Genomic DNA, 26,480 nt, shown 5'->3' with positions numbered 1-26,480 from the left:
CATTTTTTGCAAGATACCCGGTACCACAACAAAGTGCACACCCTATGAAGACAAATTTTACGTGGACCTTAGCAGATCCTCGCATACTCGCGGGTGCGGAAAATACAACACCGGCTTGAGAATCATCTTCAACAACCCACTCTGAGTTGAGGGGAAACGGCTCAATAACACAAGACACACACACATAAATAATGAAACACACATATATAATTAAACAGAGACTCTTTATAAAGTGGTAAACCAGAATAATGTGGTGTGTTCAGTGTTGGGAATAACGCGTTACAAAGTAACGTGTTACTGTAACTCCACTACTTCTGGCGGTAACTATTAATGTAACTCATTACTTTTATCAATTAAATAACACAATTACAATACTGAAATTTAAATGGGCTCGTTACTCGTTACTTTTTTCTTGCATGAATTCCCCAATTTCCTGTTTACAAGTTTACGGTGACGCAGTGTATGAATGAATCACTCCGCATTTTAGACCAGCCCACACAATGGCCGACAGTTCGGACCGTGCAAGCTTTGTGTCATGGAAATATCTACATAATTTTTCCCTTGTCCAGATCAAGGATAAAAATATACTAGTTAGTTGTAGTTTGTGTGCAGGTGCGAGAACTTTATCCACTGTGAAGAATAGTAATTATAATCTTCACAAGCACCTAGTAAAACAACATGCTTCTACAAAGCTAATCGTGAAAGAACCCAGTGTTAGCTCTGCTGATCAAGCAGTCGGAGCCACTTCATCTAAACAGCCCATGGCCCATGATTTTAAACAGAAGTATTTCCAGTCTCTAAGCCAGGCAGAACCAAACAGACTGATTGCCAGGTATGTTGTTAAGACATGCGACCTATGTAAACAGTTGAGTTTGTTGCCTTCAGGCAACTAATGAGCAACATACAATGATATAACATTTGACAGTTGTCCCACACTGTGCCACTGCAACACTAAAATAGTATAACTATCTGTGTGCGTTAATTTGATAATAGAAGCAGGGAATTAAAAGTCACGCAAACGTTACTTTCCCTTGTAACTAATTAGTTTTCTATGCAGTAACTAGTAAAGTAATGCAGTTACTTCTGAAATAAGTAACTAGTAACTGTAACTAATTTTCGGTAACGTTCCCAACACTGGGTGTGTTAGACCAGCAAACGTAACAACGTCCCACAAATTTAGTAAACCACAAACGTAATACAAATCTGCAGCTTTAAATCCCACAAACATGGCACTACGTTTCACAAACGTATACCTACCATAAAAGTAATACGTAATTTCCCGCAAACGGTTAGTCATTTTTTACATTTGCAGGAAGGTGAAAATCTTCAGTTTTCAAAATTGTAATAACTTCCCACAAATACTATCAAATAATAATAATAGGTTTGACAACAACCTGTAGTGTAATAGGCCTCAGGGCTCGACATAAAGGCTTGTCCACTTGCCCGGGACAAGTGGATTTTTTTGGAGAGGCGGTTAGAACCGAAACTGTACTGTCCTGTAGCTAGTGGTAGAGTGCCTCCGCTGGCACAGGACAGTAGCTAGTGGTACAGGCCAGTGCCTCCGCTGGCACAGGACAGTAGCTAGTGGTACAGGACAGGGCCTCCGCTGGCACAGGACAGTAGCTAGTGGTACGTGTCAGCGCCTCCACTGGTACAGGACAGTTACTGTTCTGTTGATAGTGGTACGCAAGTTTCTCATGGCAGTTGCATTGGGTGTTTTGCAGCTTTTGTTTACTGTCATGGAGACTAACTGCCCCGCGGCCATTTTAGAATAGGAGAACAGGCTATTAACTTTTATTTTTTAAATATGTGTGGCGGCCTGCGGAAACCCGTGGATGTCGCGGCCGCTCATTGTAGCCATAAAAGATCGAAAAACGTTTTCTGTCAAAATTGAGATTTTTGATGTTTTGTATTGTTAACACCCTAAACTTCATTGTAATGTACAAAAAGTATATGATTACTTGGACATGTCAGCTTGCAAGATTTTCAAGCAATGTCTGCCTGCTCTTTTGAGTGCTGCAGCAGCCCATAACAACTGATCAATGAAATAACTTGCTGAGAATTATTAACCCTATACTTAAACTGACATTCACAACGTCATTACAAACAAAAGGATTTTCTCCCATATCACTTTTTGACACAGGTCGACTTTAAAATGTAACTTCAGTTGTGATAAAGATATCTTAAGTGATTTAATGAGTGAGTGATTTAAACAGATTTGTATCAAGGAGAGTTTGTAGTTTCCAATATGTATAAAACCCAGAAAGTACATTTGCAATCATAGGGTGTCATTTATTGACATGGTTCTTCATATGAAAATAATGAACTATTATTAACAACTATATTTACTCAAAAGTATCGAAATGCAAATGTAGTAATGTACGTGGATTGACTTCAGTTATAACTAATAATTATATACGGCACCTTGTGTTGCGCTGATAACAACACAAGGATGTGAATTAGAGACGTAGGAGAGTCTACAACGGTGGCTCATGTGCACGCTTAAATTCAGTTTCTCTGAATAAAATAATTTGTTACTAATTCATTTTGTGTGTACAAGTCTGCTTTACAGTCACACCATTACACTATGTGCAATATAATGTCTAAATTGACTACTTTGTATGGTGAGCTTGTAGTGAGACATCAAACGTATGGTATGGAGTCTGTTAGCACGAACAGTTTAACTTATTTTTTTAAATAAAAGTTTATAGCCTATTCTAAAATGGCCGTGGGGCAGTTAGTCTCCATGACAGTAAACAAAAGCTGCAAGACACCCAATGCAACTGCCACGAGACACTTGCGTACCACTATCAACAGAACAGTGACTGTCATGTACCAGTGGAGTATGGAGGATTATAGGGGCCAAAACTAAATAAATAAATACTTGGATAAATGAATAATTATATAACACAGAGCTTAAATAAATGACACAAAATATATAAATGTTACATGTATTTGTGTGTATATATATATATGTTTACGTTTTCGTGTGTTTACATTTATTCATTTATACTTACATTTACTCATTTATACTTACATTTATTTATTTATACTTACATTTATTTATACTTACATTTATGTATTTATACTTACATTTATCCACGGTGAAACTTCCTGCAGCAAAATTAATCTGTCGTCCCCCCGTCACAAAGTCAGGGGGCGGGTCAAAGCCTCTGATTGGTGGTTCAACTTGAATCTACTGCTTTTGACTATTCCAAGGTGGCAGCACCTTGTGCGGATTCAATGAATGAAATATTGAATGCTACAGTGGTCGAAATGTTGGCGGAAGCTGAAGAGATGGAGGCACCTGCCAGTTCACTTTTTTTTTCATCATATTGAGAGCTTCGCTGAAATTATAGGAATGATATTGGCCCTAACTGACACAGACATCGATGAAAATGTGTTCACGATCCTCAGCGAGATGATACAGCATAGGGGTGGGCATATCGATCTTAAGACCGACAGTGGCCGGGTTGGGAAACCCGGCAACTATCGATACCAACGTTGGTATCAATAGCCTGATTGATAGCGTGATAAGATCGATACTTAAGTTTCATTCCACACTGAGTACACAACTCCCTTTACATCATAGTGGTTGTGCAAACACCGTCTAACTTCGCTCAAACTCACTTTGCCCCTCCACTGCTTTTCTAAGCCCAAAGTATCGGTATTGGCAATACTGGCCTTGTATTTACTCCTTGGTATCGGATCTATACCACATCGTGCAGTGTCGCACACCCCTAGCAGCTGTAGAGTGAGGCGATAGAGGATCCCTCTAGCTTGAAGAGAGCTTGATCGACTGGTTGAGCCTGCCTGGTGTGTAATACTGTTCATTCACCAATCAGAGGCTTTGACCCGCCCCCTGACTTGGTGACGGGGGGACGACAGATTTATTTTGCTGCAGGAAGTTTCACCGTGGATAAATGTAAGTACAAATACATAAATGTAAGTATAAATAAATAAATGTAAGTATAAATAAATAAATGTAAGTATAAATGAATAAATGTAAGTATAAATGAATAAATGTAAACACATGAAAACGTAAACATATATATATATACACACAAATACATGTAACATTTATATATTTTGTGTCATTTATTTAAGGCTTGTGTTATATAATTATTTATTTATCCAAGTATTTATTTATTTAGTTTTGGCCCCTATAATCCTCCATAGTGGAGGCGCTGTCACGTACCACTAGCTACTGTCCTGTGCCAGCGGAGGCACTGTACCACTAGCTACAGGACAGTACAGTTTCGGTTCTAACCGCTACTGGTTTTTTGTAGGGCAAGTGGAAGAGAAATGTATTTGCCCCACTGGACAAGTTAAAACTTAAACAAAATAAAATGCCACGTTACTTCACGATTATATTTTACCGATTTTATTTGAACGAATTCTGCATTAGCAAAACACAAAAAAAGTGGCTTTGTCCCAAGATCTCTACAGACCTTGCAGCTAATTTAATGCTCAACACTTGAACGGGGGCTTATTACTTGAAAGAGGAATTATTTACTATGTCGTCTCAGTTACACTATCAGGGCTTTGAAATACTGTGACTTGCTCAAGTAGGCAAATGGCTAGTAGAACATAACATTTAATAATAATTTCAGTAAATCAACTAGCGCTGCAAGACCCAGTGAAATGTTCTACAGCTAGCAAACTAACGTTAGCTAGCATCGCTAACAACATTGGCTAACTCTACTTCGGTAGGCAATCCTCAGTATTTACAACCTAGCTAAACTTATACTGTAACTAAAATAAGATAAATAGCCCCGAGACGAGCTTTCATGGGTGTTCGCGCGTCTATGTTGCTTCACTCCGTGTGCCTGCGCCTCGTCCATTACTGTTTACAACGTTAGCAGGACTACTTGGTTGCCTGAGAAATACAAGTTTTGACGTGAGAGCGTGCGAATTGGTTGACAGGCGTGTGTCAACCGTGCAAGAACATTTTTCAAATGCGTGCAGCATACAGTATCACTGTCAGTTGTAGCATCAAGTACATTATTTACGAGTTGAATCACAATTGATAGGACACACAACAATTTATTAGACACACAGTTGAAATGTATTGCTTTAGCTAGCTACATTTTGAGAATTGTGAACAGGGCAATATGAACTTTATATTCCTTACTGCTTATGCAAACAATTGTTGCTAATACGTTAGGTTATCTTAATCACACTGTTACTCTAAACAGTAGTACATTGTAACACTGACGATGTAAAACAGGCGCATTAGTTTTGCACTGTAATGACCATATCAATACATGTAGGCTATACTAACAAATAACTATCCTACAAACCTGCATTGCCTATAGAGGGTTTTCACCGACGTCACATTCTGGGTGGTAACCCGGATGCGCGGCCATATTGGAGGCACTCGGTGTAAACAACTGAACGGAGTACAACCAAATAACGTATATTTTATACTCTTAGGTACAACTGTAGCCATGTCTAACCGACCGAAATGGTCATCAAAACGCGTCCAAGATCCAAAGGCATATAGGGAAGGACTTGGACCACAAGAAAAGGGTCGATATTTTGAGAAATTAGGACTTATTGGCGGTGCAGATCCCTACTAGTTAGCTCCCTCTACTTGGATCCGTGACAACCCAGTGATTCTGCCTGCAGTTGGATATCTCGATATTGTTAACTACCTGGTTTTCTCGCCGAACCCATACACATGCAGTAGTTTGATATGAATTATATTATGTCAACGTCAGCTTTACAGTAAAATAAGCGCACAGTAAAAACAATAAAAGCAGTTATTGTTTTTACTATGTACTATTAAAAGTATTATCATTACAATAGAAAATTAGTTTTGAGCCGCTGAAATAAACATTTCACAATACCTGACAAGAAATGTGCCGAACAAATCCGTATGCTGTCCAGATTTTTCCCTCGTAGATCTTGGTTGAGCTTTGCCAACCACAAGGGCCTCCTTTCCTCTGACAATCTCTGGCATTCCTTTCCCTGGTTTTTAATAACTTTTGAAAGTCGATAATATACCACATGTTTTTCACGATCTGTCCTATTTGTACAACCTGAAACACGGCAATAATTCACAATTTTCCTTGACGACGTTCGGGATATACTTCAGTGCCAGTGCTTTGTTGTGATGCGGAGTGCCTCCAAGATGGCGACTTCCGGTCTGATGACGCGTCGCCGAAAACCGTCTATGATATAACACAGAGCCGGCCCACGACATGAGCGAACTAAGCGGCTGCTTAGGGCCCCGGTAGCCACCAGTGGGCCCCCAAGAGCACATTAAATTACATCTTAATTTAAAAAGTATATATATTATGTTAATGGTAATTATACAAATTCGGAGGGGCCACCAAATCAATTCTGCTTAAGGCCCCATAAAGGCTTGGACCATCCCTGACATAACATAACCTATAATATATAACAAACAATTTTTGGTTTACGCAAACGTTAGGTAGAGGGGAATTCAGATTATTTCCTGCATTATACTACATCAAATTCACCAGATTCTTTTTAAAGACTATCTTAAACATTGGGAAATGTTTCGTTTTAATGATACATAAAAAAAAAACATTCATAAATCAGGCATGAAAACGGGTCAGGGGTGAAAAAGGTGAGAAGGATATTACCCAGGGGGTCCGGGTGCATGCTCCCCCGTAAGCAATTTAAACAATTTAAATATTCCATATTTTAAAACATCAATCTGATGCATTTTAAGATACTTTTTTTGCCAACCTGGGGAGAGCTGGAGAAACATAACTTAAGCCATGATTCAAAAATTATTATGGCCTCCTTACTAAGTATTATGCAAGCCATTTCATGCCAGCCTGTCACTGCATCTAACATTTACAGTATATGAGGCACAATCTGGTAAGGGCACCACAAATGGCTTAATGCATAACCCCCACAAGAGATGGTGGACATGCTGTAACTTAACATGTCTACTCTTCCATCATGATTGACAGCCAATACAAGTACCAGCGTACTTTGAAGTCAAAATGCGTATCCGCTACACAAATTGCATACAGGTTGGCAGGTCTTCTTGATAGAACGGCAGGGACGGGCTGGGAGTAAAAATAGGCCCTGGACTTTGATCCAGACCGGCCCACCAGAACCAGTCCCGTATACGCTACCACAGCGAGCGCCCTGCTAATGCATGCAAATTCTGTGCCTGATGTGATGCCAGTTAGGAACTTCCACGCTTAATGTGAGCGCGCAAATGTTTTTGGCTGATTTGAGCGAAAAATAGTTTTTGGAGCTTGATGTAAAACAAACAAACATAGCCGTTTGTCAAATTGGTAAAACATTGTCTAATGAAGGTAATTATGTTTACGTTTCTTAGCCTGGTTTTACATCTTTTTTAGCCTTTATAGCTGGCTTTCGATCTGTCAGTGTCACTGTTGTGTGTAAGCGGCATTAAGGGCTGCATACATTCATTTGGAATAGACCAACCGTCCTGGGGGAAAGGGGGGCCGGCCGACCGTGTTGCTGGCCGACCGTGTTGCTGGCCGACCGTGTTGCTGGCCGACCGTGTTGCTGGCCGACCGCGTTGCTCGATCTTCTGCCGAAATCTTTTTAGTAGGCTAGTAAAAAAAATTGTAGGGCAATTTTTGGCCCTCCGGCCCAGAAGTGCTTCGGCCCATCAGGAATTCTCCCGGTGCTCCCGATGGCCAGTCTGCTACTGTAGAACGGTGGACCACTTTACTTTCTGCCTTGTCAGTCCCCTCACCTCAAAATCTACCTCTTCAAAGACGGTAGCGTTAGCTATTAATTTTCCACCGAAGCTTTAGCTAGCTGGCTAACGTTGCATTCTCTCCTGCTGTGTTCAATGACTCAATTCATCAAGCTGTAGCTAACGTTAGCTAAGTCTATGTCAACAGAGCTCCTGGGTAACTTAACTTAGATATACCAGAAAATATAAAAATTATTGAAACCATCATTCACCAAATTCAGTCAGGTAAATCGCAGAGGCCAGGAGTGCTTTCAGCTTCTGATGGTGGTCTGCACTGGTGATGCAAGGCCCTTCGCGTTAATATTTCCATGCACTCGCGCTCCCTTCTGCACCTGTTCGCAGTTCACTGAATATGAACCCCCCCCACAAAAAAAAAAATCACGATTCAGATAGGCCACCTATTTTGGTTTCAAAACTGCAAATTTCGCCGAAAGGTTTTACATTTGATCATAAACACATTTTATTTTAAATGATTCAAACTTCAATAGTGTTTAAAGGGGTACTCCACCCGAAACATAATGTAGCTCATTTAAACTCTCTTTTGGAACCAATAAATCCATATTTGTTTTCTAAATGTTGAAGATTCAATTGTCTATTCAATGTCAGCAAAAAGTTAGCATATATAAGTTAGAAGAAGAACAACAACAATCCTTTTATTTATCTCAAAATGAGTGAACACACAGATATGCAGGGAGAGGCTGAACACATTCTTGCATGTCAGGGTGTCCACCTGAGCAATTCTGTCATTTTCTGCCATTGTCCTTCCTCATTTGGCAGTCAGGAGCAGTGGGCAGTCACAACAGTCTCTAAAGGCCTATTTCAAGTGCTCATTCATGGCCTGGCCAGGGACATGACCTGGGAGAGCCATTTATTCTGTTCAAAAAATTTGCTCACTGACTCCAAACAGGTATTCATATTTGACAAAAGGATGGGTGGAGTGGAGTCCCCAGAATAAATACTATCCAGCTGTTACTGACAACCAATATTTTTTAGTCCTTACCCTACTTATGCATAGTTTAACTGTAAGCAGGTGTATTTGTACTTAAACGTTTGTATAGAGTAACAATTATTGGTTGTAAATCTTTCATGAGACTGTTTTTTCCAATTGTTTTTACTCTTGGCTTTCTAATAAAACCCAGAATTAATATGATGGAGAAACACTATTAGTCAAAGCAGGCCAGTACCTAGTGGACAATATGTGTGAAGAATGGTGTGGCTATTAAAGACATTTAAGGAACTTGTAAAAGCTGCAGATTAGTATTTTATTAATGATTTATTCAATTTGTGGAAGGTTTAAAACATTTTTTAAGCTGAAGATTGTCACCTTCCTGCAAATCTAACAAAATACAGCAAACAAAATAATTATAACATTTGCGGGAAATGTATTACACTTGTTGGATTATTACAGTAAAAGCTGCAGATTTGAATGACGTTTGTGGTTTACTACGTTTGTAGAATGCTTTACTTTGTCTAACAAGGTGTGTGTGCATGTGTTACCTGATGGGAATGGAGGTAAAAGGTTTCTTGTAGATGTCAGCCAGCTTGTCCATGATGACAGAGGCGGAGGTGAAGACTCTGTAGGTGTGTAGGAATGTGTTGAGGAAGTCTATGGACAGGAATCGCAGGTCTGTCAACCTCTCCAACAGCCGCTCCACACTGGCATACCGGATCTGGGGGACCTTGCACGAGTTGAGCGTCTTGCTGAAGCAAATGTCAACATCATCTTTATGAAGACGCATATCGGATCTGATGGACACAAACACACACACAACCACAACCAAGCACTTGTGAAACATCTACAGTATCTTTCAAGCTTAATCATCTGAAGTGACTATAATTGTAATTAAGACAATGATGACTGCATATGTGTGTGGGTGTGTGTATTGTGGTAACCACTGAGGGGGAATCGAGGCGAGCCACCTCAAGACCAGTGTTGGGGGAAGTTACTCAAAAAAGTAATATATTAGTTGGGGTTCCTCCGGTAGGCCATGTTTTGGTCGCGTCATGTTCATAAGTTCACCATTTCACAGTTCGGTCGACACCAAAAATTTGTTTGTTACCAAACCTCGAGGAGGGAAGCCTTTAGGAGATGTAGGAATTGTGCTTCTAGCCAGATGCTCCGATTATTTTTGTGATTTGTGGAAAACTTGCAAGTGGAGTGAGACTGCGTCCCGGGGGTACATTGTTTTGACTTTGCCCCAGTGACAGACTCGGCTCGCTCACTCACTGGTAGTGTGTAAACGATATCGTAATTCACTAAATTCTAGTCCTAAAACGTCAGGGAGGTGCGTCAGGCTGCTGCTTTTTGTAGACAAGAGTCTACTGAAGATAGCCAGTATATAGGATCTTTCAAAACAAGCTTATTTCATTTGTCATTTTCCTGAGAAAGCGACCTACGTTAGCCAGGCTAGTTTCACTCGGTCAGCCTATTTAAAGGTCTCTGACAGTCAGAATCACTGTTTACAGGCAAAGGTCGAGCTGGTCTTTGGTCAGATGTGTATTTTGACCAGTTTAGAGCTAAATACTCTTGCCAGAGCCTGGAATCGAGCCAAATGTTCTGAGTGACTTTGCATGGCCGGGCTCCATCAGTTCAACACATTTGGATTCAAGTAATGCCACTGCATTTCACAGTCAAAACTGAAGTTTATGTCAAGTGTAGATGTAAAAAGCTTCATTTTTCACAACTGACATGGATCCTTTCTTCACTTTTACAGGTCTGGAGGGTCATGCAGAGGCCTGCTCAACAGAGTTCAACAGAGGATGCTGAGAGAAACACTGATCCCTTGCTGGACTACCCCCCTCTAGCTGGACAGAATCAGAATCAGGACAGCTTCTCTTCAGCCCTGACCCCAGGACAGCTTCATCCAGCTGGCCTGCCCTGACTGCCTGCAGGCCCTGCTTGCCCCTGCCTGCAGGCCCTGCTTGCCCCTGCCTGCAGGCCCTGCTTGCCCCTGCCTGCAGGCCCTGCTTGCCCCTGCCTGCAGGCCCTGCTTGCCCCTGCCTGCAGGCCCTGCTTGCCCCTGCCTGCAGGCCCTGCTTGCCCCTCCAGAGACAGACAGTCACCCCACAGACACAGTAGCTCTGCAGACTGCTTTTTTGAAGATATTGATGAAAAAGGACAAACCAGCATTTTTTACTTTGATGAAAGTCGAAATTTTTAATCCTCTCCATGTCCCAGCATGCCAAGCTGCTGACTTTTAGTGTCTTAAGTAATGAAACCAGTTCAAGTTATAGACTTTTGACCTGAATCCAATGATTAGTCATGTGAATAAAAACCACTCAAGAGAAGTACTGCTTCTTGGATGATTTGTGGTCCACATCAGTACATCTCACACATTTGCCTTTGTTTCCATGGGATTCATGGAATTGCTAGTTTCTGCTCCACCATTATATAATAAAAAATATAATTTAGGACATTTTTATAATTTTTGTGTTATCCTTTCGCATTACACACATTTAGTCAATGTATTTAAACTCAACCGATTGTTGTCATTTTACCATACTGTTCATATTGAACAGACATCAGTGTTTGGGAAGATGACTGTATATTTCCACTTTTTTCTCAGCTACTGGTTGCTCTTTCAGTAACATTGCACTACTGTACCTCGCCACCAGGCTCCTGTTTGGTCATTGACATAGTCACTGATCTGCAAATTTGCACTACTGCACTGTACTCCACTTAGGTTAGATTAGGTTTCTTTTTTTTTCTTTTTTTTTTTTTTTTGTGTATTAGGGTTAGTATAGCGTACTATTTATTTTATCTGTAATTTAGGAAGTTTTAGTGTTAGGGTTAGTATAGTCGCTTTATTTATTGCTATCTGTATATTTAGGAAGTTCACTTATCTAAGCTCAGCATAGATGTAAATTTGTTCTGTGTACTTATATGGTGTGTTATGCCAGGTGCTTGCGTTGTCTTGTCTTAAGAATTTCAGTGCCCAGTCTAACCTTGTGTTGCTCTGTGCACCTGACAAATAAAAGACTTGAACTTGAACTTTTGATCTGTATTTCCATCGTAAATTTGGTCTTTAATTTCAATTGGAAGGGGTATTAAAAGGTCTTAAAAAGTCTTAAATGTAACTTGTTTACACCTGTAGACACCCTGTGAAGCCCCCACCCCCACTCCATAGACAGTTGGTGACAGAGAGGCGCAGACATTAAGTTAAACATAGTTATGCCTTAAGAGTAGAGTAAAAAATAAAGACTAAATCAGTCATTTTAGGCAAAGGTTGTCTTTTAAACCTCTAGGTTTAAAAAGAATTCAGATTTGATTGGAACTCTCTCTTTTATAAATGTATAGTTGGATTTGACATTTAACAGCCATTGAATTCATTAAGCAAGTTGTTTAACTCAAACAACCATAACACTGTACATATGGTATACAAAGCTGCAGTCAAATTTGGGGAAATTGTTAGCTTGGATGTTATCTTGACATATACATGGGGTCTTGATGATGATGCACACGCAGCTTCAAGGCAGAAAGACGCGTTACATTTCAGGAGACGCCGGGACCTTAGCGCGTCAGTAGCATCTCGTCATATCACACAGTCGGAGCACAGCTATATCATCAGCGTCAGCGCTCTTGGGTACCCAGCATGCAGTGCGGCATGTCAAAAAACGCCAAGACTTGTGGTAAATAGTTTGGTTACAACAGCTAAGGGATTTCAGTTGTTGCGTTCGTTCAGTTAGATGTTTGTGATATTGTAGTTTGTTAGTTAAAATAATCTTGTTGGTCACCCTGAGAGTGCATGTTGTGTGGTTTAATGGGAACTGGGAGTCAAATGGCTAGGCGGTGAGGGAGTAGGGCTAGTAATCAGAAGGTTGCAGGATTGACTCCCCGCCATGTCAAATTATGTTGTGTCCTTGGGCAAGGCACTTCACCCTACTTGCCTCGGGGGGAATGTCCCTGTACCTACTGTACGTCGCTCAGGATAAGGGCGTCTGCTAAATGACTAAATGTAATGTAAGTGAGAGTCGGCCTTCATACATTTATGTTGGCAAGGAGATCATCATGGGCTGTGCCATAGACCTTATGCCAATGAGGCTATTCTTCATTGTAAGATGACTGTGGTTCTGGAAAGCGGTTTAAGCCATATTTGAGAAATTTTGGAAACTGTGTTGCGAGCAATGTCTTTGATTGTGGGAGGCAAATTTTGGTCGAAGTCTGAATTCATGCGTCCGCTACAGCATTTCTGCTTTGGCTTGACTTGTGCTGGGAGGGAGGTAAACGGCATGGATTGGGGGATAGTGTGCGGGCAGGTGTATTTTTATATAGGGTGAAATGGAATGAGAAATGTAATACAAAATGTCTGAAAGGGGTGTATTTATGTAAATGTACACATTGCCTCAATATCTTTGAGTCAATAAATCCAATATCATTTTGACTGATGGTTTTCATACCTTATTGGGTTCAAGATGACATCACTCTGAAGTACCATCAACAATTAAAAATATTATTGAATTTGATTAGTTTAAACTTTGGCTGAATCTAACAACTCTTACCACAGAATAAACAGCTTACTTTTTTGTACAGTAACTGAACAGGACAATATTCAACACTGAGAATAGCTCAATGGACTGGGACTATGACCTGCAAAGTACAAGGTTGTAGGTTTGAATCAAGCCGCAGTCTTTTAGTCTTTCTTAAATTTGAATATCTGTTTAGTTAAACAGGATGACATCATTATGAAATACCATGCACAATTTCATGCAATTCCACTTTGAAATGTCAACCGTTTCTTAACCTTTGTCCCAAAGCTGACCAAAGCTAATACTATGCCCTTTCTACTCTTCCGTTGTCAACAGTTGGTGTGTATGCTCATGTGTTATGCTCATGAGTTCAAATCCCCATTCAGCCTATTGTAGTTGACCCAACATAAAGTCGTTTTGCTCTCTTGTTGTCCAACTCTTGACCTTCTACAATGTACATTTTTATAATATTTTGCCATTTTGAGGAGGAACCCGCATCGATGCTTGCAGCTATATTTATTACTTATTACTGTTCAGTAAAGGTAGTGTGATTAAGTTACATTATTACTTTCTGTACAAAGTAATATCATAACTTATTATAATACTTATTATATTACTTTTACTCAATGTGCGAATTACAGGGGGGTTTGACACTCCTAATTAAGACTTGGACCCCCACAAAAGAGATAAACACAACAGGTCGGGTTGGGTCGATACATTTATAAATCGTGCTTACCTGTAATCATAAATATTACGCTACGCCCTGGAGAAGAAGTTGACCCCCCCGATTGCCACTGTATAATTCGCACTTTGGTTTTACTATTACTTTCAGTAGCGAGTTGTGGAAACGGGTCGTCCTCTCTCTTATGGTTTCGAGTGGATTTTTCACTAGCTTCCAGCTTCGTTCCTCTGTGGCCACTTTCGAAAAGTTTGAATTGCTGTTTTTGGCATTAGATAATATTTTGTTGCGGCACAGTTTGCATTTAACTTGTTTCTTCCAATTTCTTCAATGAAAGCGAAATAGTGTGAATATTCCCACGCCGAAAACGTAACACGTTCTGCGGCCATAATTGTTGATGTGTTTGCCTGCAGCGTGAATCAAAGGCAAACTGTCAGGCCAATGTGCCCAGGGAGTGTCGTTTAGGCAACAATCTGTATTTACAAGGCTATTTAAGTCATTTGTTGAATTAATGCAGTAACTTGGTTTTCCATACTACCCCATCCCCAGCAGAAAGCCGGGGTCCCAGTGCCCAGGCCAACAGCACCCTGTTCCCCGTCCGGTGCTCCACCTGGTAGTCAAAGTCATGCAGAATGAGGAACCACCTCTAGGCCCCGATGTTAGTGTCTTCTGCTACACTCATCCACTTCAAGGGCACATGGTCAGTATCCAATGTAAACGTCCTGCAGGGCAAGTATAACCTGAGTTTATTGAGGGTCCACTTGATGGCCATGGCCTTCTTTTCCACCTTAGAGTAAGCTCTTTCATGTGGTAGGAACTTCCTGCTGACATAGGTGACAGGGTGCTCCTCGTCACCTTGGTGTTGGGAAAGGACAGATCTAAAGGCCCACTTCCAAAGTGTCTGTATGGACTACAAATGGGGAGTTGAAGTCAGGAGTGACAAAGACTGGCTAATGACAGAGGGCCTGCTTGAGCACCTTGTTTTCATTCGTGGCGTCCGACCAGTCCATGCATTGGGGCTGGTCTCTCTTGGTCAAGTCGTGCAGGGGCCCAGCCAAAGTAGCAAATCTGGGGATGAAACTTTGCTAATTCCCCATCAATCCCAGGAATGACTTTACCTGTTTATTCATGAACTTTGGGTAACTGAGGCCATACCCAACACAGTACCCCAGGTAAGCGTCCTCCAGACCTAGGAAGCACTTCTTGGAGTTGTCCGTCAGGCATGCTGACCATACTCCTCTCAGGTAATGGAAGTGTGTGGTCCAGTCTCCACTGTGCACGACTATGTAATCTATTTAAGCAGTACATGTATGTGTTTTCTGTTGCAGTCTCAGCACCCAGTCCATCCTATGCTGGAGCTTGGCAGGGGCATTGTGCACCCCGAAAGGGAGTACAGTGTAGTGAAACAACCTGTCTAGAGTTACAAAGGCTGTGCATGGGATAGGCACCTCATTTAACTTTTGGAAGTCATTACAGAATCAATACGTAGCATCCGGACTAGTGACGTGGACGAAAGGGCTGGACCAGGCACCGTGCAAATCCTTTATTACCCTCAGTTGCAGCACGTTCTCCATCTCCTCTCGAATGGTACTTCTCGTGCCTCTGGCATGTGGTAGGAGTTGAGGAGCACCTTTTCTACTGGTTTGGTCTGGATGTCTTGTTGGGCCATGGTAGTCCTCCCTAGTTGGTCTGAAAAGACATCCAGGAGCTGGAGAATAATTTAACGGAGAGCTTGCTTCTGGTTGGATCAGAATTGTTCGCCGAGCGGGACTGCCAGGTTTGAAAGGCAGATCGTCAAGGCTGTGAGACCAGGGACCGGGGAAATTGCCAGTGATCTGTACCATTTCTTTTTGTAGGTTGAAGTGATACTGCGTGGGCTGCACCTCTCTGGCTTTCGTACCTGGTAGTTTCTCCTCAGCGTCAGGGTGCTCAAACTGTTTTGGGCAGAGTACTGTGAACAGTTTGGCCATTTTTTTTAAGTCTAAAAATCAACTTTCAAACTGCCCCACAAAAACATTGAGAATGTAAAAATAACTATCCGCTTTGAAGCGGCGTCTGCTGTCCTCGATCTGGTCATCCTCTGTGTCCTCGTCAAAATGCCTTCTTCTTTAGCGAACCCTCTGCTCCGCAAACTCGGTGGCTATGTCGCTTTCTCTGACCATATTTCTTGCTATGTTCTCCATTCTGTCAAAGGCTTCCTCTGTGTCACCTTGTGTCAGAAAGGCTTTTCAGCGTAAGAGCGGTTCTTTCCAGTTGCATATTTCCTGCTCCAGTATTTTAAACCTCGGAAGGCTTGAAGTTAAAAAACAGTACAAGGTCTCGAGTGTACCGAAAAAAACTTAAGCGATACACAAACAACACGCAGCATCCATCAGAATTAGATTGAGGTTGTGTGCATAGCAGTGGACATAAAATGCCTTGTCTGAGCAATTTTCCTTGACCCTAGCTTGCAGCCCCATTAACTGCCCAGACATCGTTCACTCTGCTGACTGGGTTATTCATGTGCTGCTCGAGGATGGAGTCGTAGTGAGCCAGCAACTTCAGGAGCTCTAAGAAATTCCCCTTGTTAGAGTCAGGGGCTCCCAGCCCAGCATACTCTCTGTGGCCACGAAAAGCCAGGCCCTGTCTGGCTAAAAAGAGCGTTTGTAGGATCCTTCTGTTCTTCTCCACCTGCTCTCTCTCGGCTTCCAGAAGTTCCACAATGACAGTGCTGTCCTGACTCAAACAAAACTTTGTCATTAAATATGCCTTCTCTGCCTCCCAGTGAGCGCCGGACCTTTCATGCGTCTCAACCCACTCTCTCCCAGCCAGCAACAGAAAGTCGGTTTGCCCTGGGTGAGTACACCAACCACTGACACTCCACTGTAACGTTATCTCCCATCTGGCACATATACCATTCTGGACTGAAGCATCGCTTATCCTGGTCATATGGGAACTCTATGTAGCCGTCCCTCAAACCAGGCTGGCAAGGACCATGTCCAATCACCGCACGGATCAATTCAGTGGAGAGAGGCCGTTGAGGAAAAAGGAACGGTCAGTGGGATATTCCTCTTCAGTCAGGACATTGGCTAGGCGGTGCCCCTCTGGAGGACCCATGCTGGCGCTGCTGCTGCTGCTGGAACCGGAGGCATCCGCGACAAACAAGGTATCCTCCTCTTCAAATTGCCGGGGACAATCGTCCCCTCTAGTGAGCTTTTCTGGGTTTGATGGCTGTTATCCTCATCGTTAGCCAGTTTCAGGCTAGTTGGGCTAGCACTAGCAGTAACGTTGTTAACCATCGATGACTGAGGAACGTTAACGGTAGGCCTAGTAGGCCTATTAGGCCTATCAATTTGACAGTTGGATGATGATGAGAAGTATGATGTGAGAGGAGCACACGATGTTACCACACTTTTCTTACTATCTCGTTCTTTTGTTTTTAATGCGCCCGATTTATATTTTTTTCTCAATTTTCGAATATTCTGTTCTCTTCTAAGTGCTATAGCCTATAGCATTTAGAAGAGAAATTGACCAGCCAATGAGCCACACTATATTGACCAGCCAATGAGCCACGCTATCTAGGCCTAGCTGGTAAATTCCCATGATGCATGGCGGTAAATAGAGTTGTCTTAATATGTCCTGATAAATTTGCCATTGGTTAAAAAAACTTTCTGATTTTTTTTTGATGAGTCTGCTTAAAATGTAGCATTTTGTTGCCTGGTAATTGTTATTACTGTGCTGGTTTACCATTGTAACCATGAGTTAAGTGACTGTTACGTTTGATAAGAAGAGCTGGATTCACAAAATGTGGTAGCGCGAGGTCAGTAGCAGCAGTTAGCTTCTTTCAGCTAATTATCTGTAGTGTGTCACTTAGCGAGGGCCCCTTTCTCGTGTAAAGTGACGCAAGATCGGTGGCGTTTGGGGGCCCCCTGACTGGCACGGGGACCTGGGGTGGCTGCACCCACACTATTTCTGCTACTGGCTACGATATAATATGTCACAATACCTGTCTCAAGCGCTGTTGCATCTGCGCAACGTGCTCAATCCCAGTGCGGCAGACTACCCTAGGCCTATTTGGCAATGTCCAGAAGTCTCCACGGTCTCCTGCTGTACATGAGCTCAAAGAGGGAGAAACATGTGGAGGCCTGGGGTACCTCATGGAAGGAGAAGAGTACATATGGGAGGATCTACAATTGAACGTGCTGTATCTAACCAACTGTCTAACTTTCTTTCTCAGAACAACCTGCTTGACCCCCAACCAATCGGGCTTCAAGACCGGCCACTCCACAGAGTCTGCCCTCCTTTCAGGCACCACTGCCTTCCAGTCTGCCAGAGCGGCTTCCAGGTCATCCGTCATCATTCTGCTGGACCTTTCTGCGGCGTTTGATACGGTTAACCACCAGATCCTGCTCTCCAGACTCTCTGAGATGGGGATCACTGGCACTGCACTCCAGTGGATCTCATCCTACCTGTCGGGAAGATCATACCAGGTCTCCTGGGGATGCAAAGTGTCAGACCCTCGCCAGCTCTCCACTGGTGTCCCACAGGGCTTCGTCCTTGGACCCCTCCTCTTCTCTCTGTACACCACCTCACTTGGACCAATCATCACCTCCCATGGCTTCTCCTACCACTGCTACGCTGACGACACGCAGCTGTACCTGTCGTTCCCCCCGACCGATCCGGGGATCTCAGCTAGGATTGAGGCCTGCCTCGCAGACATCTCCGCCTGGATGACCGAGCACCACCTCCAGCTGAACCTTGCCAAAACGGAACTTCTCATCATCCCGGCCAAACCCTCCATCTCCCACGACCTCTCAATCACCCTGGGATCCTAACCTTGGGGTTACCATGGATGACGAGCTCTCCCTCACGGCCCACATTGCTGCGGTCTCCCGGTCGTGTAGATTCGCCCTCTACAACATCCGGAAGATCAGGAGATACCTGTCTGAGCACTCCACCCAGCTGCTTGTCCAAGCAATGGTCCTCTCCAAGTTGGACTACTGCAACTTGCTGCTCGCCGGTCTCCCAGCATGCGCAACCCACCCTCTTCAGAGGATTCAGAACGCAGCGGCCCGCCTGGTCTACAATCTACCCAGACGCTCCCACGTTACCCCGCTCCTCATCTCCCTCCACTGGCTACCCATAACGGCCCGCATCAGATTCAAGACCCTGGTACTGACCTTCCGAGCAGTGAACGGGACTGCGCCCGACTACATCAAGTCTCTCCTGCAGCCTTACACCCCCACCAGCCACCTACGGTTCTCTTCAGACAACCGCCTGGTGATCCCACCGCTCAAGACCGCCCGGTCCCAACACAAGCTCTTCTCCTGCCTGGCCCCCCAGTGGTGGAATCACCTCCCCACCTCCATCAGAGACACAGACTGTCTCTCCACCTTCAAGAGAAGGCTAAAGACGCACTTGTTCCGGGAGTACAACGGTGCTTAGGAATGGTTTGTTGAACCCAACGCTAGTTTCCTCAAGGATCACAATGACTCTTGCTTAGACTGTTGCTCTTGTTGGTTAGTGGTAGCTGATTTAAACTGTTGTATTATATTTAATCCTATTTTTATTGCTTTCCTACAGGTACACTTGCACTTAGAGATTCATGTTGTGTATTGTCATTTGCTTAACTACATGCTCTTATGGTTTCTTCCCTTTAGCACTTATTTTTGGTTGTTCACAATGTGTACTTCTGTTTTTGGCTACCTGCAATGCTTTGGGGCTATCTTGTTGTTATTATCAGTGACCTATGCACTTTGTAAAGCTCTCTCTTGGAAGTCGCTTTGGATAAAAGCGTCTGATAAATGAATAAATGTAAATGGAAATCTGGTCCCAATTCTTCCCATCCTCCTTGATCACTTTCCGGGCATCTATTTCCGTGTCTGGTTGACTCATAGGCATAGACTACTAACACTAGAATATAACGGTGACCCCAGCAGGTCTTGTGTCTGGGCCACACAATGTCCATAGCCAGCGCTCAAAGAGAACATCTATGATAGGCAGGGGTATCAGTGGGTCTCTCGTGTGAGCTGACACTCGGGACAGGCAGTACTCTAACACTAAGAGTTGTCTTCACCCCCAGTCAATAAAACCTAGCTGGTTCATTGGACGCAAGCAAAAGTGACACACCTGTGCTTCAGTGCGGGAAGTTGATCATTGTGCTGACTGGCCTGCTGCGGCTGATTCAGCCTCGGGTTACCACAGTATACATGCATGGATGTGTGGGTGTGTGTGTATATCCTTGTGTGTTTTCTTACTTGATCATATGAGGCACAGTGACTTTGGAGTTCTCCTCAAACACACTAGTCATCAAACCATTACAACGGATATTATCTATGCACTAGCGAGAGAGAGAGAGAGAGAGAGAGAGAGAGAGAGAGAGAGAGAGAGAGAGAGAGAGAGAGAGAGAGAGAGAGAGAGAGAGAGGAGACAGAAGGATGGACGCATAAGAAGAAAGCAGAAGAATATAACTTTGATGACCATAATGAATATACATACACAGTAGCAGAATTAAGTCAGTGTATGTGTGTATGTACCTGGCTGATGTCACTGGTCCAGGCAGCCTTCTCCTGTCTAGAGGGAGCCAGCAGAACCACAGTGAAGGACGCTGAATCACACGGCTCCACCACCAGCTTGAAGTCCAACTGACCAAACACCTGGCCTGATTTAGCTACATACACGCGCACACAAATGTACACACACACACACGGATAGTCAGTGGTAAGGACCTGAGAAGTGTTAATGGAGTGATGATGTCACAGGATTAGACCCTGGCATTTAAAGGAATGGCCATGTGATATTTTAAAGGGAGGCCATGTGTAGTCTTTAATCCTGTGACACTAATTAACCTGGCTAAGGAGCAGGAGGCGGAAAGATGGGGAGAGTAGGGTGGAAGGTGGATCAGGGAGAAGGAGGGATGGGGAGAGGAGGGAGGAGGGAAAATAATTAACCTGGGTGATGAGCAGGAATGAGAGGGATGGGGAGAGTAAGGTGGAGGAAGATGGAGGTAGGAAAGATCGGGAGAGGAGGGAAACTAATGAACCTAGCTGAGTAACAGGGGGCTGGTAATGAGACTTCACAGTCTACTGGGGACTAATGGTGCACACAGATCCTAGAAATCTGAACACAAACACACACACACAGCCTAGCAATCTGAACACACAATCTTACACCCACACTGACATACGCACAGCCTAGCAATCTGAACACACACACCTACAACCACAGTCACATACGCATAGCCTAGCTATCTGAACACCCGCACCTAAATCCACACTCACATACGCACAGCCTAGCAATCTGAACACACACACCTATGCAGATTGATGAGCTGGGGAAGAACACACACACATGCATGGTGGACTCACCCTCCTCATCGGCAGCATCAGGCTCCTCTATGAGAGTGCAGTCTATTAAAGAGAGGACTCCTCCTTGCTGTAGACAGGAAGGGTTGTAGTATGTGTGAGTGTGTGTATGTGTGATGAGGGTAGAGGGCTGCAACTTTAAATCAGGGCTCGACATTAACTTTTTGAGACACTTGTCCTTTGGACAAGTACATTTACGTTTCACTTGTCCATGCACAAAAGTCACTTGTCCGGGTAAAGATTTATCATTAAAAAAAAAATGTTTTTGTGTGTACACGTTTCTAGCTAGCTAGTGTCGGCAGCTGTGTACCAAGAAAGCATTAGCAACATTTGTACCGGCTAAATGTACGTAGTTAAATATCAGCTAATATTCAACTGTAAAGTGGGCTATACACCTTTTAATACAGGCTGCCAACTCTCAGGCATTGGCCGTGAGACACACGCATGTCAACCAATTCACACGCTCTCACGTCAAAACTTGTATTTCTCAGGCAAAGCCAACCAAGTAGTCCTGCTAACAATGTAAACAGTAATGGACGAGGCGCAGGCACACGGAGTGAAGCAACATAGACGCGCGAACACCCATGAAAGCTCGTCTCGGGGCTATTTATCTTATTTTAGATACAGTATAAGTTAAGCTAGGTTGCAAATACTGAGGATTGCCTACCGAAGTAGATTCAGCCAATGTTGTTAGCGATGCTAGCCAACGTTAGTTTGCTAGCTGTAGAACATTTCACTGGGTCTTGCAGCGCTGCTTGATTTACAGAAATTATTATGAAATGTTATGTTCTACTAGCCATTTGCCTACTTGAGCAAGTCACAGTATTTCAAAGCCCTGATAGTGTAACTGAGACGATACAGTAAATCATTCCTCTTTCAAGTAATAAGCCCCCGTTCAAGTGTTGAGCATTAAATTAGCTGCAAGGTCTGTAGAGATCTTGGGACTAAGCTTTTTTTGTGTTGTACTAATGCAGAATTCGTTCAAATAAAATCGGTAAAATATAATCGTGAAGTAACATGGCATTTTATTTTGTTTGAGTTTTAACTTGTCCAGTGGGGCAAGTAAATTTCTCTTCCACTTGCCCTACAAAAAAATCCACTTGTCCCGGGCAAACGGACAAGCCTTAATGTCGAGCCCTGTTTAAATGGTTTCCCGCTCTCTATTCAGCGGACGAGCCACACCGTTGTGACCTGCTAATTTTTTGTTAAATAAATAATTATGTCAATTGTATCAACAATTGTGCCATTTCCCAATTTCTTTGTACAACCTCCTGAATTTTATGCATCTCAGTGTTTCCTGTAGGATTTTAACCCTATAACCCTATATTTCGGAGCATGTTCATGTAATAGTCTAATAGCTAATGTAATATTGCACATATTTTCGTCTTATTTCTCCTAAAGAAATAACATTTGCCTACTTAAAAGACACCTTACGCTCAAAATATGTTCTAAATGGCATAAAGGCTGCCAATTAATAATTGACGTAACAACTTATTGTTAATGGTCAGTGGCCTAGACTATCGATTAAGGTAGGCCACTCGGAAGCATGTACATTGTCTGCTTCATTTGATCTTGATAGGCTAGGCATTCTGTAGTAAATAATAACAATATACCCACTATTTATTAATTAAAACTACTTCAGCATAATAATTCACCTAAAATACAAACGTGAGCAACGGCAGCAATCGCTATCGAATCAATCAGATGTGCAATTTTGGTAGCAGAATACAAACAACGAAAATCACCTGTTAATTTACCGTAATTTTCGGATTATAAGCCGCTCCTTTGTCGCATTTTTCGACCCTGCGGTTTATGTAACGGTGTGGCTAATCTATGGATTTTTACAGCTAACGGCTAACGGTTAATACATGGGAGCTTCCTCAAGCAGCCATGTCTTTCCCGACAACTAACTACATATGGTAATTAAACATTAAAACACCTGCGGTTTATAGTCCAGTGCGGCTTATATATGCACACATCATTCAATTTAGCTGCTGCATCTTATATAACGGTGCGCCTTATAGTCTGAAAATTACAGTAATTTAAATTTGCAAGAACTATAGACTACAGGCCGATATATGCTTCTGCGTTTTTCGAAAAACGGACACATGGGAACGCCCTCGTCTCCTTGGAACGCCCTCTACAAGCTCTCCGTCAGCCCTCGGAGAGCTTGACGTGCACCGCCTGAATTTTCTAACTATCCGTCGTAGCTACGGAGAGCTACGGAGAGCTACGGAGACCCCCTTGGCTGTGATTGGTCAGTATTAAGTACCGCTTACGTCAGGGGCGGGGGCGGGGTTGCCGTGATAGCAGGACGAACAGAATCCTTTGACCGCCATTGCTTGTAAAGTTTTTACAATTCATATTTCAGCTAAACGGTACATGTAAATGAGCATCTGAATAAAATGTGACGAGAAATGGGCAGTGTAGTTGCTGAAAATGTGCGTATTTTATTGATGAAACGGCTAATTTGTAAATTTGCTCTGACTTCTCGGTAACCTAACTAAATAAACACTCAACAACGTCTAAACAAAAAAACGCTGCGCCACCTACTCTTCTGGCGGTGAATTGTTTTCAGTACCAACAGCCTACGGAGAACCATAAACGCAGTCTATCCGTCCGTATCCGTGCGCCCGCCCATCCGTAAACGGAGACGCAGAAGCATATTTCGGCCTTAACACAAGAACAGGCTTAAATGACCTGACAACACAAGTTATACGACATACAGTTCTCAAGGACGCACACACGCAATCTCAACTGCAGTGTCCGTGCTATTCCCCGACATGCACTCTAACAATCACTGCTGATATACGGCCTAAAATGTACAGCCCTATTTCTGATACCGTGGCGGCAGAAATGTAGCCGTGGCGGGCCGCCACTGCAAAATCAACATAGCGGAAACACTGCATCTCATCCCTCTAAGTGGCTGCCACAGTATGTTTCTGTGTGCATGCGTGTGTATACAGGAATGTGCATGCATATGTGCCTGACCTTGAGCAGGTGCAGCTTGCCCCCTGAGCTGCGTGTGCAGATGAGGAAGTGCTTGGTGAACAGGAAGCACTGTCTATCTCCTTCCTTCTTCAGAGACAGAGAGCCCAGGCGCACCTTACTGAGCTTACCTCGCTCCACGGACGGGAGCTGGATCAGAGATCCTGATGGGGAAGAAGAGGGGAAGAGGGGGAAGAAGGGGGGAGAGGGATAAGATGGTACAGTATCTGGGTCAGTGTTCCAAGGTCAGGGTCTGGGTTACAGGAGCATAGAGGGTCAGGATTAGTGAAATGTAGAGGTTCTGGATTAGAGAAGTGTGGAGGTTCTGAGTTAAAGGATATTGGAGGGTCAGGGTTGGAAAAATGTAGAGGTGTGAGGTTAGAGGGTCGAGGTTAGTGGGGAACGTAGAGGGTCTGGGTCAGAAGAATGTATAGAGTTTATGTTAAAGGAGCGTAGAGGGTCTGGGTTAGAAGAATTTAGAGGGTTTATGTTAGAGGAGCGTACAGGGTCAGAGTTAGAGGAGCGCAACAGAACGTAGACTGTCTAGGTTAAAGGAATGTAGAGGGTCTGGGTTAGAGTAGCATAGAGCTTCAGATTATAGGAATGTAGACGTCTAGGTTAGAGGAATGTAGACGTCTGGAACGTAGAAGATCAAGTTAGAAGAATGTAGAGGTTGAAGTATAGAGGAGTGTAGAGCGTCAGGTTAGAGGAATGTAAAGCATCAAGTTTGAGGAATTTAGAGGGTCTGGTTAGAGAAATGTAGAGGGTCTGGTTAGAAGAATGTAGAGCAGTGGTTCTCAAAACTGTCCTCAAGTTCCACCTGTCCTGCATGTTTTAGATGTTTCCCTGCTCCAACACACCTGATTCAAATAAATGGGACGTTATCTAGCTCTGTAGAAGCCTGGTAACGACCATTCATTTGAATCAGATGTGTTGGAGATGGGAAACATCTAAAACATGCAGGACAGGGGGTCCCGAGGACCAGGGTTGGGAACCACTGATGTAGAGGGTCAGGTTAAAGGAATGTAAAGCGTTTGGTTAGAGGAATGTAGAGAGTCAGGTTAGAAGAATGTCGTGGGTCTGGTTAGAGGAATGTAGAAGGTCTGGGTTAGGGGAATGTAAAGGGTCTGGTTATAGGAATGTAGAGAGTCAGGTTAGAAGAATTTAGAGGGTAACGTTAGAGGAATATAAAGGGTCTGGGTTAGAGGAATGTAAAGGGTCATGGTTAGAGGAGCTTGGAGGGTCAAGAGTAGAGTAAAGTAAAAGGTTAGAGTTAGGGGAACGTAGAGCGCCTCACCCTGTCTAACGAAGGTCTGGCTGGTGTCCAGTAGGATGTCACAGCCTTCCACAATCATCCTCTCTATTGCCAAGTTCTTACGGATGTTTTCTGTGTCACTCACCTCATCATGCATCACCCTAGACGCACACAGACACAAACACACACACACCACACAGACACAAATCCCACACACACACATCATACACACCTCATGCACACCAGACACACATAACATACAAACCATACAATTTGTTTTTTTTTATTTGATACAACACACTAGTTTATATCGAGATTACAGGTCCTGCTACTGCTTCAGTGTTTTTGTCTGACCGACACCATACATATGCTTTCACCCACACACACACTCACGCACCTTGACAGCTCTTCCAGCTTAGATTTGGCAAACTCCAGACTCTTGCGCTCCACATGCTCATGTGGAGTGTGTGCCAACAACTCATGTAGAGTGATGATGTAGCGAGGGATCTGGGAGGGAGAGAATGAGAGAGAGAAAGAAACAGAAAGGGGCGGAAAATGAGTTACACAGGTTAGAGATGGATCATCAATTGCGTGTGAGTACGTGTGTATATGTGTGTGTACCTTCCTGCATGTGTTTGTATGTGCCGGCATGTGTGTGTGCATGCATGCATGCATGCATACATGCGTATGAATGTGTGTGTTACCTGAAACATGGGGTATGTGAGAAAGGTTTCCAGCATGCGTCCTTCACAGGCAGTGTTGGCCTCATACTGCTTAAGCAACTTATCAAAGTCTCGGTTCTGCTTGCAGTTGGCCAGAACCTGCAGACTGTACTGGTGGTTACGGACAAACTCCTGGTAGATGTTCAGCATGGGGAGCAAGATGTCAAACAGATCCGCTGGGAGTGGGAAGGGCACATTAAAGAAAACACATATGTATACGCATTCATCCACTCAGAATGAACCAGACTATACAGTTAGTCTACAACTACACCAGAGTAGAACCAGATTAGAACCAGAGCAGAACCAGAAC

The 26,480-nt window shown here is 43.3% G+C and overlaps 1 protein-coding gene across 2 annotated transcripts in view; it reads right to left on the bottom strand.

Annotated features, from left to right (window-relative positions):
• rasgrf2b (Ras protein-specific guanine nucleotide-releasing factor 2b) overlaps positions 1–26,480 on the bottom strand; it is a 102,623-nt gene that overhangs the window by 55,353 nt on the left and 20,790 nt on the right. For both annotated transcript variants that reach the window (XR_006955584.1, XM_047015432.1), the window contains exons 9-16: positions 26,153–26,346; positions 25,846–25,955; positions 25,491–25,609; positions 24,197–24,357; positions 21,209–21,275; positions 20,378–20,511; positions 20,099–20,181; positions 9,215–9,463 (exon numbers count right to left, since the gene is read on the bottom strand). Coding sequence is in view for 1 of the 2 variants with exons in the window: in XM_047015432.1 (XP_046871388.1) it covers positions 9,215–9,463; positions 20,099–20,181; positions 20,378–20,511; positions 21,209–21,275; positions 24,197–24,357; positions 25,491–25,609; positions 25,846–25,955; positions 26,153–26,346 (1,117 nt within the window). In the remaining variant the exon portion in view is untranslated. The remainder of the gene's footprint in view (positions 1–9,214; positions 9,464–20,098; positions 20,182–20,377; positions 20,512–21,208; positions 21,276–24,196; positions 24,358–25,490; positions 25,610–25,845; positions 25,956–26,152; positions 26,347–26,480) is intronic.

The sequence above is a fragment of the Hypomesus transpacificus genome, unplaced genomic scaffold (genome assembly GCF_021917145.1).
Source record: "Hypomesus transpacificus isolate Combined female unplaced genomic scaffold, fHypTra1 scaffold_30, whole genome shotgun sequence".
NCBI classification, from domain to species: Eukaryota; Metazoa; Chordata; class Actinopteri; order Osmeriformes; family Osmeridae; genus Hypomesus; species Hypomesus transpacificus.
The sequence above is the reverse complement of the archived record's forward strand: the minus strand, read 5'-3'. Positions and strand labels throughout refer to the sequence as shown.